General features: G+C 42.8%; 1 protein-coding gene across 10 annotated transcripts in view; it reads right to left on the bottom strand.

Annotated features, from left to right (window-relative positions):
• Positions 1-13732, bottom strand: part of trpm3 (transient receptor potential cation channel, subfamily M, member 3) — a 141108-nt gene that overhangs the window by 70984 nt on the left and 56392 nt on the right. For 9 of the 10 annotated variants that reach the window (XR_013573410.1, XM_078529734.1, XM_078529666.1 and 6 more), the window contains exon 9: positions 1646-1718. The exons of the other annotated variant lie outside the window; for it this stretch is intronic. Coding sequence is in view for 8 of the 9 variants with exons in the window: in XM_078529734.1 (XP_078385860.1) it covers positions 1646-1718 (73 nt within the window). In the remaining variant the exon portion in view is untranslated. The remainder of the gene's footprint in view (positions 1-1645; positions 1719-13732) is intronic. 10 annotated transcript variants of the gene reach the window in all.

Raw genomic sequence — 13732 nt, 5'->3', positions numbered from 1 at the left:
GCTGATATGTTACAATCATTTCGGTTGATGGTCCATCCTTAACAAAGGGATCAGTGAATCTCACAAGTGGCTGCGATTGTCCATATTTTAATTAGGTATTTGTTTGAGTTTCAGGACTGTCAGGAGCTGAATACTGCCAAGTCATATGATACCCTTCAGCCATCTTAAACAGTTTCTGGTGTCCACTTTTAAAAATTGAGCTTTAAATTTTATAATATCTTCATGTCTGTATTGGGTATAACAGTAGTGAACACCTTTACACTCTCGTATGGGATGTGCGTAACTTTATTGATGGTGTTTAATGCTTAAATAGCACAACGTGATTTCAATCTCATCCAGCTGACCATCTACAAATAATTTTTGGATGTGCCTGAGGGAACAGTGGAACATCTCAGCTAATCTAATACCACATCGTCTCACAGAAATCCTTCTGATGAATATTATACAATATACAGTATATGGTGATCAGGTAAAAGGCTTACTATGTCTGATTAAATGTCTGATTTGCTAACATTTTACAGATAATAGGGAAGTCTATGGTGGTGAAAGATTCATTTACTGCACCGAATTGATTGTATTTTTAGCAAGAACAATCTTTTTGATGGCAATAGAATAATGAACATACGAACAAGGAGTAGGCCATTCGGCCCCTCAAGCCTGCTCTGCCATTAATAAGATCATGGTTGATCTGATAGTAACCTGAAATCTGCATCCCACCTACCGCCGATAACTTATCACCCCCTGGCTTGCCAAGAATTATTCGCCCCCTCTGCCTTAAAAATATTCAAAGACTTTGCTTCCACCACCTTTTCAGGGAGAGAGTTCCAAAGACCCACGACGCTCTGAGAGAAAAATTTCACCTCATCTCTGTTTTAAATGGGTGACCCCTTATTTTGAAACAGTAACCCCTAGTTCTAGATTCTTCCACAAGACGAAACATCCTCTCCACATCCACCCTATCAAGACCTCTCAGGATCTTTATATGTTTAAATCAAGTCGCCTTTTACTCTTCTAAACTCCAGCAGATATAAGCCTAATCTGTCCACCCTTTCCCCATAAGACAATGCCCCCATTCCAGGCATTAGTCTGGTAAACCGTCTCTGAACTTCTTCCAACGCATTTACAACAGCTGTAAACATAACTGAAGGGCTATAGGATGAAAGAAGCGACTTGTGGAAAGTATCAATAGATTAATTTGTTCCCTTTAACTGTTCTCTCCCCCTCTGCGGCATAGAGAGGTAAACATCAGGGAACCACACAGTGATAACAACAACTTACATTTATATAGCACTTTTAACGTCCCTAGGTGCTTCGCAGGAGTGAGTATCAAACAAAATATGACATCAAACCACATAAGGAGGTACTACAACAGGTGACCAAAGGGTTGGTAAAAGAGGTAGGTTTTAAGGAGGTAGGTGAAGAGGCAAAAAAGTTTAGGTAGAAAATTCCAGAGTTTATGGCCCAGGCACCTGTAGGCATGGCCGCCAGCGAGGGAGTGATGGAAATTGGGGGTGCGCAAGGGGCCTGACTCGGAGGAAGTGCAGAGGTCTCGATGGGTTGTAGGGCCAGAGGTGGTCACAGAGATCAGGAAGCAGAAGCACATCAGCAGCAAACCTATTCAGACTAGTGGAGGAAACTGCCTTACCTTTCAGGAGTGCTGTTAGAATGGCTAGGTCAATATCCTGATGTCCCTCTGATCCCATTCTGAAGACAGTAATCTGAAAAAAATGATAGAAGAGTAAAGCTAAATTATCTACACTAAACTTTGCTGGTCAAACTCAGGGTTTTCAATGGGAAGGTATTGATGAACTCACAAAACCAGGCATGAACCAAGAGCATCAGTAATAATCTGATTCGATCCCTTTCACAGAACACGTATATGCGCAACATGATTGACAACTGAAAGGCTGGATCATCTATCCATTTACATCAGGGCTGCCAACTCAGGTTGGGCGGATTTGTGGATGTTTCATCACATGACCTCCTGCACTCCCGCCAATGGTTGGCCAATGCGTTGATTGTTGTAGTATCCCATTGTCCCGTAGCCAATGGGAAAATGAACAGGCTCTTGTTATCTGATTGGTTGATTCGTGACTGTTAAGCAGCCTGTTTTCCCCATCTCCAACATCTTTCTGCCTAATAAACAAAGGCATTGGAAGATGTTTTTTAAAAATGATTTTTCTATGATTTGTCTCTTGGGTTTTTGGCCCCCTCGTCCATGAGATTAATCTTCAATTCCTGGAGACTCCAGGGCAATCCTGGAGAGTTGGCAACCCTAGTTTACACATTGACACCAATGATCTGCCGCGTCTACAGATCAGTACTTTGCTCCCTGTTTATCTCTGCAACCATCATCATCCATGCTGCATTGGGTATACACCTACACTTATATTCCCATCACTTGCAGATACTAAGCCAACTCTTACGTAAATGATTTGGAGGAAAATGTATCTGAGCTAATTAGTATGTTTGCAGACGACACGAAGGTTGGAGGAGTTGCAGATAGTGAAGAGGATTGTCAAAGGATACAACGGGATATAGATCGGTTGGAGACTTGGGCGGAGAAATGGCAGATGGAGTTTAATCTGGACAAATGCGAGGTAATGCATTTTGGAAGGTCTATTACAGGTAGGAATTATACAATAAATGGCAGAACCCTTAAGTGCATCGACGGGCAGAGGGATCTGGTCCACAGTTCACTGAAAGTGGCAATACAGGTGGATAAGGTAGTCAGGAAGGCATATGGCATGCTTGCCTTCATCGGCAGGAGTATTGAGTATAAAAGCTGGGAAGGCATGTGCAGCTGTATAGAACCTTGGTTAGGCCACACTTGGAATATTGTGTGCAATTCTGGTCGCCACATTACCAGAAGGATATGGAGGCGTTGGAGAGGGTGCAGAGGAGATTTACCAGGACGCTGCCTGGTCTGGAGGTTATTAGCTATGAGGAGAGGTTGGAGAAACTCGGATTGTTCCCACTTGAGCAACGGAGATTGAGGGGCGACTGATAGAAGTTTACAAAATTATGAGTGGCACGGACAGAGTAGATAGAAGCTTTTTTCCAGGGTGGAAGAGTCAATTACTAGGGGACATAGATTTAAGGTGAGAGGAGAAAACTTTAGAGGAGATGTGCAGGGCAAGTTTTTTACGCAGAGGGTAGTGAGTATCTGAAATTCGCTGCCAGAGGAGGTGGTGGGAGCAGGTACGATATTGGTGTTTAAGAGGCAGCTTGACAAATACATGAATAGGATGGGAATAGAGGGATACGGACCCCGGAAGTGCAAAATGTTTTAGTTTGACAGGCAATATGATCGACACAGGCTTGGAGGGCCGAAGGGCCTGTTCCTGTGCTGTACTTTTCTTTGTTCTTTGTTCTTTGTCCTTGAAGAAGTTGGTCAACAACATTAATTGCTTCAGGATGAGAGGCTGAGTGAATTGGCTCTATATTCTCTGGCATTTAGAAGAATGAGAGGCGATCTCACTGAAACATGCAAGATCCTGAAGGGGTTTAACGGCAGACACTGGGAGGTTGTTTCCCCTGGTCGGGGAATCTAAAACATGGGAGCACAATCTCAGGATAAGGGGCCGATCATTTGGGACTGAGATGAGAAGAAATTACTTCACTCAAAGGGTTGTGAATCTTTGGAATTCTCTACCCTAGAGGGTTGTGGATGCTCCATATTGAATACATTTAAGGCAGGGATGGATAGATTTTTGGTCGCTCAGGGAATCAAGGGATATGGGGGACAGGCAGGAAAGTAAAGTTAAAATCCAAGATCAGCCGTGATCGTATTGAATGACAGAGAAGGCTTGACAAGCCATATTGTCTACTCCTGCCCCTATTTCTTATGTTCTTGTGTTCTTATTCCAGATATCAGCATCTCTGTGGTGGTGGTGGGGTGGGGTGGGGTGGCCGGGCGGGGGGAGAATAATTACTTATTCAAAAGGAAGAAAGAGGAAAAGAGGCAAAAAAATAAGAAAGAGAAAATAAGAAAAAGAGAGAAAAATTACTTGCACTTATATAATGTCATTTAGGATATAGGAAAGCCAATGATGTACTTTATGAAATGTTGTAGTGTACGAAACTCAGCAGCCAGTTTCTGCACAGTGAGCTCCCATAGAAAGCAACGTGGTAATGAGCAGGCAATCTATTTTTAGTGATGTTGGTTGAGGGAAGAAATATTCACCAGAATGCCAGGAAGAACTTGAACCCTGCAGTTCATCGCTCTGCAGTGGCTCAGTGGGTAGCACTCTTAACTCTGAGCCAGACGGTTGTGGGTTCAAACTCAACCCTAGTGATTTCAATGCAAAATCTAAGCTGACCCTCTCGGTGTAGTACTGAGGAAATGCCATGCTGTGAGAAGATCCATCTTCCGGAGAAGACAATTAGACAAGGTCCATCTGTCCGCTGAGTGGGCTTTAAAAGATTCTGTGGCACTGTTTCAAACAGGAGCAGCCCTGGCCAATATCTCTCCCCCTATCAACATAGCAAAAAAAGACAGAGGCCTGGATTTTGGTGTGGGCTTGGGAAGACTTGGCCTGTGCACTTACGTGCCTTCCGAATTGCACACTTGACCCAAGTGTGATTTTGCTCAAGATTTTTGACTTTTCACACAGGGCTCGAGTTTACTGTGCATTTTGCAAGCCGTGATGTGGTGAGTGAGGAGTGTGGGTAGATACGCAGGCTGGCTTGAAGGCTCACCTTGGTTCTCCAATGCAGCAACCCAACTCCCATCACTGCTTAAAGGCTACCTAAACCTCAACACTCACCCCCCATGCCCCCCTCAGATTGCCCATGCCACCTCCATGTCCCTATGTATCCTCCATAACCACTCACCCAATATGTAGGATGTACAGCCCTCAGGCAACAACAGTGGGAATTATTTTAAAATCATTAGAAAATATTAAACCCATTAAAGCCCTGAATTCAAACATACAATCACTGACACTGAAAAAAAATTCTATTGCAAAAAAATTGTAATTTTTAAAAGTGTCTAATAGGTTAGACGCCAATTAAAAGTAACCATGCCAAAGGCATATTCTGTAATTACAGCCTCTTGAAATTATCAATTGTTCTTGGATCAATAGGCCACCTGTTGAGCTGAAGCCATTATCCAGCCCAGCATTCATAATGGATACAGCTGTCACAACAAAATCTTCCAGCTACATTGCTGGAACCTGACAGATCAGATGGTGCCCCATTTCCATTTCAAATCAATGCCTGCCAATCAATGGAGAGGAGCTGGTGCAGGCTTTTTCCAACTTTCAAAAGCAGGGTGTTTTTTTAACAGCCAGAGATTTTAATTGATTTAAACCACAGTACAAAATACGACAGCAGAGACTGTGCATTAAGGTACTTTTGACAATTGGAAAAGTACTGTAATACATGACAACAATTACTCAATGTTGGTCAACGTAAAGATCAATCCCTATAATATCATTGCATTATAATACATCTACATTACAATATATGATCAAATAGTCACATTTGAAAGTGTCACTTATCTTTTGGAAAATTCCCGGCTCCTCAGCGGGCTTCCTCCAGTGGTCATAAGCTCTCAAGGGGGGTGTGTTTTTTTAGGGCTCACAAAACCCAACACCAGCACATGAAAATAGCGTAAGGGAGGAAATACAATTCTCCTCACAATGGCCACCCCGACCTCAGAAGAGGCGTGTGTGCGTTTTGCAGCTAAGGCCTTCCCAACCTGCCAAACGGCCACAGGGAGATGGTGTAGGCCTGTGTGAAGACAGGGGAAAACTGTCTCCCAGCAAAAAAAAAAGAACTAAGTTCAGGGTTCCGCAAGCAGATTCGAACCTCCATAGGGAAATGAGAATCCGGCCCACATTATCTGGTCAATATCACATTGCAGCTTGTGGGAGGTTGCTGTGCTGTCTTTCCTACACTATAACACTAACCACATTTCATAAAGTATTTCATTGGCTGTAAAGCACTTTGAGACACTATGAAAGTTGCTATAGAAATGCAAATCTTTCATGTGTGGAACATGATGGCTGGCACAGACCAGTTGGGCTGAATGGCGTGTTTCTGGGTTGTAAGGTTCTTAGCTTTTCAGTACAAATGCTATGCCGAAAGCTCTCCTTTTCACAGCCAATCTAAAAAGGCACAGCTGGGACAACTTTATTGGCCGTGCTGATGAGTACACTGCCCAAGTGTGGAGGTGAGCTAGACTGCTCAGAAAGATCCCAGGTTCCATTCCTGGCCCATGGTAAGCCAGCTGATCTCAGTGGAAGAGGCACTATATTCAGCCTCATCGCCTCTTTGCCAGTGAGGGGAAAAATAAGCCAAGCTTCCTCGTTCCTGATTGGAAATTGCAATATGGGTGAATGCAACGACACGGTCAGGCCTGGCAGTGAAGCCTGCGCAGCTGAATAGCCAACCAGCGCCCACTTCCTGGGCTGCGCACGAAGAATAAACCAATTAGGAAGATGTCCCGTCTTGTGCGATTGTACAAGGGCAAGATGAATGAACAAGACTTGCATTTGTATAGCGCATTTATCGCACCTTTTGCAACCAAAGGCTTTGAAGTTATGTAGGCAGCAGCAGCGACCATTCCCACACACGCAATGAACTGAAGCCACAATTCAAACTTGTTTTGTCAGCGTTGATTTGGGGTGGTGGGGGTGGGGCAGGGGACCCGGGCGGAGGGGGGCGGGGTGGGTGGGTGGTTGTGTCGGGAGACGAAATGCCAGCCAGAACACTGGGAGACCTCCTGTTCCTCAGATCGACGTTCCCGTTAATGTGGAATGCATTACCAAGAAGCAGGTTTAATGGTGCCTTCAGGAATAAAGAGGAATTGGACAAATATTTGAAATGGAAAAAAAATTGCAGGGCAATGGGAAAAGAGCAAGGGGAGAATGGGACGTATTAGACAGCTCTTTGAAAGAGCTGGCATAGGCACGATAGGCCGAATCGCCTCTGTCAGTGCTGTATCAATCCATGGAATTATTCCCAAGTAGTGCCTTTATCTTAAGTTTTCATTAATGCCTATTGGAGGTTCTGAAAAATAAGGCTTGACTTTCCTAAACACTTCGACCAGTTGATAACCATTTCTCTAGTGAGATTGAAGATATTTTTACTACCTACCCTTTAGACTCAATGCAGAGTGTGACCTCCTTCCTTCTTAGACTCCATCCTTTTTATTTTTAGGAGCTGGAGGCCCAAAATCCTCTTTGTGCAAAAGACAAATCTTTGCCTCACCAGCCAACAAATTTGTCACGATGAAAATCCACGATGTGAACATATCCGTTTAGTTAAACAGACTCGTCATATGATTTACTTTCACTGTATTCAGGAGGAATACTTCAAGAGTTTGAACCCCTGGCATTTGATACAAAGGACAAGATGAATCATAGTGCTTTGAAGGGTGACTTGGGAAATGCCAACTGTATTAATAACTTGAGATGCAAATGCCAGCAAGATCTCTACTTTCATTATTAGTGCTAATTAATGACACTCGGTACTTTCAAGTAACTTTAACACGTCACTGTGTTGATTGAGGATGTGATGATAATAGAAGGTGGGGGGCACAGGAGGAGTTGTCCCTATGATTTACTAGAATGCTACCAGTACAGAGAGGTTATGTCTATCAGGATGGGCAGGACAGGCTGAGGCTCTTTTCTCTAGCAAATAGGAGGCTGATGGGTGGCCTGATAAATGTCTTTAAAATTCTGAATAGGTTTGATAGGGTAGACATAGAGAAGATGTGTTTTCACTTGTGGGGTGGAGTCCATAACTAGGGCCCATCAATATAAGGGAGTCACTAATAAATCTAATAGGGAATTCAGGAGAAAGCTCTTTAACCAGAGAGTGCTGAGAATGTGGAATTCATCACTACATGAAACAGTTGACATGAATAGCATGGATGCATTCATAGTGTTACAGTTAGGAGGTTTCTAAGATTGTTATGTTTTGGGACTGTGCCTTTAATATAAGATAAAATGGAGGGGGTCATGTGACCTATTATAAAGCCTGCCTACAGTAATCCTGGGTGGGTTTGATTGTCAGAGATTAAAGGGGGCCCAGATTGTTTTACTGGGAAGAAGGTGCAAGTTATTTATGCTCAGAGACAATGGCAGCAGCCTGTGTGTTAACTGTGGAGGCTGTGAGTCTCAGTCTCCAAAGTCCCAGAAACGCTTGAGAATGTTGGGTTGTAAACAGTTGTGTTTGAAACTGTCCATTTAATTCCAAGATGAAAGAGAGTTGAGCTCTCAAGGATAGATAATTAGTATTTCTAACTAGATACAAGTCCCGTATGATTCACATTGCCACGAGGAAGGATACAAAGGGAGTCATTGTAAAGATCAGGTTACAGGCTTTCCTAGAATATCACTGAATATCACAATGTTTGGAGTCTGCCTGGACTGGGAGAAGCTAGAGGTCAGAAAAGTCCCTGTGGTTCACCATGCAGGAATGCAGCTGGGAGCTCCTGTTTGGATTGGAAAGACCAAATTAGTGGGACTGGTTGGAGGAGCCACATAACTTGGGCTAGAGAGTGAGTCTCTGGGAAAAGAACACCTCACTGTGAAAGACAGTTTTAAAAGTGCAAGTTACCAGGCTGAGAAAAGAAAATAATAGGAATAAACCCTTTGAAGCTAAGAATCACTTTGGGGTGATTCTGGGAAAATTGAATGTGTATGTAAAGGACAGTGTAAAGTGTACCTGTGAAGTGTGTTTTTTTTTTGGTTGGGCTAAGAATAAGAAGATGAGTATTCTGTTCTGTGGTTTAAAATATAAGTTGCCTACAAAGATACTGTTTAGTCAAGAGTGTTTTTAATCATTTGTTATAGTAAATGTCTTAAAATGTGAAATCTTGATGTGTTATTCTTTCAGCTATTAACTGGAAATTTGAATTTATTTTTTAAAGTTATCAGTCTCTATGGGGATTGTAACAAATAGGAAGCTGGACAAACACATGAGGGAGAAAGGAATAGAAAGAAATGCTAATAGGGTGAGATGAAGAGGGGTGGGAGGAGGCTTGTGTGGGGCATAAACACTAGAATAGACCAGTTGGGCCAAATGGCCTGTTTCTGTGCTGTAAAATTTTATGCCACCAATTCTCAGTATAAATGCAATGCTAAAAGCTTTTACTTCTGTTATCAATATAAAGTAGATTAAAAATGAATGGCTGGGGCAACTCTAAAGGGCATTGGTACATACATTGTCAATAGTAATCAGAGAGACCCCAGATTCCAAGTTCATACAGTGTGACCTTAAATGTACCATTCTAAGAAAAGAAAACTTACATTTCTATAGTGCCTTTCACAACTTCAAGTCCAACCCTAATGTTGTCATTAAACCCGTTGACAAAGGCAGGGGGTACCACTGTTGTTTGGTGAAAAGACCTTTATGTGTGGATAAACATTTAGCAGTTCTTCAGGCAAAGACTGTTCATCAAGTGACTGCTCAAACTGATTTGAGGCGTTAAATATGGGTGTGTGACAAAGGCCATTTACACCTCCTCAAGACCCATCTTTTTGTTTATTTACTTGCCCCATTTCCATCCCCCTTTGTCATTTGATCTCTCCAACCTTCCACCCTTCTCCCTCATTCCCTGTTTCTGTGCTTTCTTAAAACTTGTCACAACTCTAACCTTTTCCAGTTCCACTGAAAGTCCACCAACCTAAACATTAACTTTGATTCTCTCTCCACAGATGTTGCCTGACCTGTTGAGGGGTTCCAGAATTTCCTGCTTTCATTTCAGATTTGCAGCATCTACAGTATTTTGCTTTTCTGCCAATTAAAGCAGGTTGATCGGTTGCATCTCCAAGGAAAGGGAACATCTTAATAATTTATTAGCAAACAATGAACAGACCACTTTCATTTTCCCTTGTTTGGCTTGCAGCTACATGTACCAAGTATAAAACACCTCTCCTGGAACCACTTCTTGACACTTGTGAAGAATCACTCCATGAAATATTTATTAATAGAATCAGCCAAATATTTTCTACTCTTTCATGAAGGCCAGCATTTGTTTCCATCCCTAACTGAACCCTGGCAGCAGTTAAGAGTCAACCACATTGTTGTGCGTCTGGAGTCACATGTAGGCCAGACTGGGCCATGACAGCAGATTTCCTTCCCTAAAGGACATTAAATGAACCAGATGGGTTTTTAACAACAATTGATTTGCAGTGCTCAGAGTACATTTTAATTCCAGATTTATTTAAATTATCAAGCTGCCTTGATGGGATTTGATCCCATGGTCCCATAGCATCAGCCTCAGTCTCAGTCTCCAGATTACTAACTCAGTAACAGCACCACTATACCACCACCTCCCCATCATTATAAAGCATGATGTGGTACATGTCAAATGCTTGGTGAACCAGAATTCCATGGAGTGGGGTGTAAATTGACTGCAATTGGAACCAGGCATTCCAATGTATGTTCTGACAACAACAACTTGTATTTATATAGTGCCTTTAACATTTTAAACCATCCCAAGGTGCTATACAGGAGCATTATCAGACAAAATCTAATAGCGGGCTACACAAGGGAATCAATCGGGATGGAAAATTTAGTCAAAGGTCTTTAAGGAGCTCCCAGAAAAAGGAGAGAGAGAGAGATAATGAGGTTTAGGGAGGGTATTCCAGAGATTAGGGCTCAAGTAGCTGAGCTCTTTAATAAACATATTTGAGATTAAGCTAAAGAATATATTAGTCGTTTCTAAATGCATTACTAATAACGGGCACTAAATTAATTAAACATTAACAGTCCCAATCCTAAGGAATTATTAATAAACATTGTTTTAATTTTTGTCTGATCTATTTCTAGAATAATTTTATTTATTTACATATAAAATATTAATGCCTAAAATCCTTGAGGAGAATAATTTTGCATTGAGCAGCTTGCTGGAGCTACAAATGCTGTAAAAACAGTTGACATTTAATTACGTATTTTATTGAATATTTCATTGGTTGATTTAATGCTGCCGTTTCATAGAATGTCTTGGAAAGAGAAAGGTTTTTATTTTGTCCCTGCCTTTCTGAAGCCAGTGTAAGTTTAAGAAGCTGGAAGCAGTGTGCCTGTATGAAAGAAAACTTGCTGGGAATACAGCAAGGAGATAGGTTTAACATCTGTATGTTTCTGAGATGTTAACCTTGTCTAATAACTAAAATTATCTATCCTTACCCTGCCCAGGTGCTGTCATGCCCTATTAAATACTTCCAACACCCACTGCTCCTAATTCCAATTTCAAAGCACCTACAGTAATCTTTTTCTCTCCATTTCCCCCTGCGATATTCTGACAGCTTGTTAATAAATTATCACAGAATTCCTGAAACATTTATGGCATTAACTCTGAGAAGTGAGCTCAAAAGAACATTGGGGGCAGATTTTAGCCCTTTTCGGGCGGGCTCGGTGGGGAGGCAGCCGGGAAGCCGACTGTCGCCCGTGATCGAGGCCGGAAGGCGATGTCACGCTGGGCGGGCCAATTAAGACCCGCCCAGCGCTGCCTGGGCGGGCAGGAGGGGTGGAGTGCAACCGGGGATGAGCGGGAACTTCGTGCATGCGTGCTTCAGAATCTCCCAGAGGCACAGAGCTGCCTCAGGGAGATGAAGAGCTGTGAAAAAAAAATAAAGAATTGAAAAATATAATAAAACACCTCCCTTTATGTGGCTCTGTCACATGAGCAGGGACATGTTATTAATTGAATTTTAAAACTTTTATTTTATTTGTATTTGCTTTGGGAAATCTTATACCGCCGTGGATGAGGTTTCCTAAAAAGTGCAAAGGCCGCTTGGCCTTTTTACCTGCCCCGCCAACCGTAAGGTTGGATGGGCAGCGAAAAATTTCTTTTAATGATCTTGTTAATGGCCTTAACAGGCCTTTTAATTGTCAGCAAGCGTGCTGCCAACTCCGCCACCTGGAATATCGTGCAACTGTGCGTTGACCTCAGGATGCTCGCCCGATGTCAACGTGCGTCATTTTACGCTTGAGCGGGTCAGGGCGCCCCTGCCCGCCGAGCTAAAAGTTTTGCCCTAGGTGCAATTCAATGTGTGACTGAGCTGTTGGCTGCCAAAATCATGAAGTGTTTGGATAGAGTAAATAAAGGGAAACTGATTCCAATGGCCAAAAGAGTGACAGCCAGGCGATTGGCAAAAGAATCAGAGGCGGCAGAGAACCTTTTTTACTCTATGAGTGGTTAGGATTTGCAAATCACTGCCTGATAGGGTGGTGGACATAGATTCAACAGTAAGGGAGTTGGATAATTAATCGAAAGAGAAAAGAAATGCAGGGATGCGGGAAAGAGCTGGGGGATGGGACCGGTTACTCTTTGAAAAAAGCTCATCCAGAATTGATGGGGTGACTGGCCTCCTTCTGTTGTGCTATTCTATGATTCTATAACAGCAATGTTAATATTCCTCTTTTTAAAAAAATTCTCATTTAAAAGAATTTACAGCCTCTGCTTCAAAGAAAAGTGATGCCATGCAATTTCTCATTCCAACCATCTGAGTTGAAAAGGATTCTTTTTTTCAAATAGCCTCTTTTTAATGTCTGTGTTTAATTGGTGCCCTCTATGTGAAGCTGTAGAAATGATTGATCTCTATTTATCCAATTCTAATCTTCATCTCCCCTTGGCATTCAATAGCATTACCATCACTGAATCCCCCACTATAAACATCCTGGGGGTTACCATTGACCAGAACTGGACTAAATACCGTGTCTACAAGAGCAGGTCAGAGGCTAGGAGTCGTGTTTCGAGTAACTTACCTCCTGACTCCCCAAAAGCCTGACCACCATTTACAAGGTACAAGTTAGGAGTGTGATGGAATACTCCTCACTTACCTGGATGAGTGCAGCTCCCACAGCACTCAAGAAGCTTGACACCATCCTGGGCAAAGCAGCCCAATTGATTGGCACCACATCCACAAACATTTACTCCCTCCACCACCGATGCATAGTAACAGCAGGGTGTACCATCTACAAGATGCACTGCAGGAATTCACCAAGGCTCCTTAGACAGCACCTTCCAAACCCATGACCACTGCCATCTAGAAGGACAAGGGCAGCAGATAGATGGGAATACCACCCCCTGGAAGATCCCCTCCAAGTGAATCACCATCCTCACTTGGAAATACATAATCGTTCCTTCACTCGCTGGGTAAAAATCCTGGAACTCCCTTCCTAATAGCACTGTGGATGTACCTACACCACATGGACTGCAGCGGTTCAAGAAGGCAGCTCACCACCATCTTCTCAAGGGCAATTAGGGATGGGCAATAAATGCTGGCCCAGCCAGCGAAGCCCACATCTCAAGAACGAATAAAAAAAGCTTGCAGGAATTATCAGGCAACACCAAACCTTCTCAGCTCTGGTGAAAAGGTCCTGCATTGATCAAGGTTCTCCGTGTAATTCTGCTTGATAACGTGCCTGTCAAGGGCCTTGGGATGTTTATGATGTTAAAAGCGCTATATAAATGCAACTTAGTGTTGTTGTATAACTGTACCCTTCGTAACACCCCACTGAACTTAAACTCGAACTTTACACGGCTTTTATGTCCTTCCTATAATGGGGCTGCCGAAAATGTAACAAAACACAAACCTCAGCCTTCTTTTGGATGAGATATTAAAGTGAGGCCCTTTCTGTCCCTCAGATGGATGTAAAAAGATCCCATGGCACTATTTCGAAGAAGAGCGGGGGTGGGGGGTTCTCCCTGGTGCCCTGGCCAATATTTATCCTTCAACCAAGATCTTTGAAAACAGGTTATCTGCTCATC

This window comes from Cetorhinus maximus, chromosome 2, assembly GCF_964194155.1.
Source record: "Cetorhinus maximus chromosome 2, sCetMax3.hap1.1, whole genome shotgun sequence".
NCBI lineage: Eukaryota > Metazoa > Chordata > Chondrichthyes > Lamniformes > Cetorhinidae > Cetorhinus > Cetorhinus maximus.
Note: the sequence above shows the minus strand (reverse complement) of the source record. Positions and strands in the feature narration are given on the sequence as shown.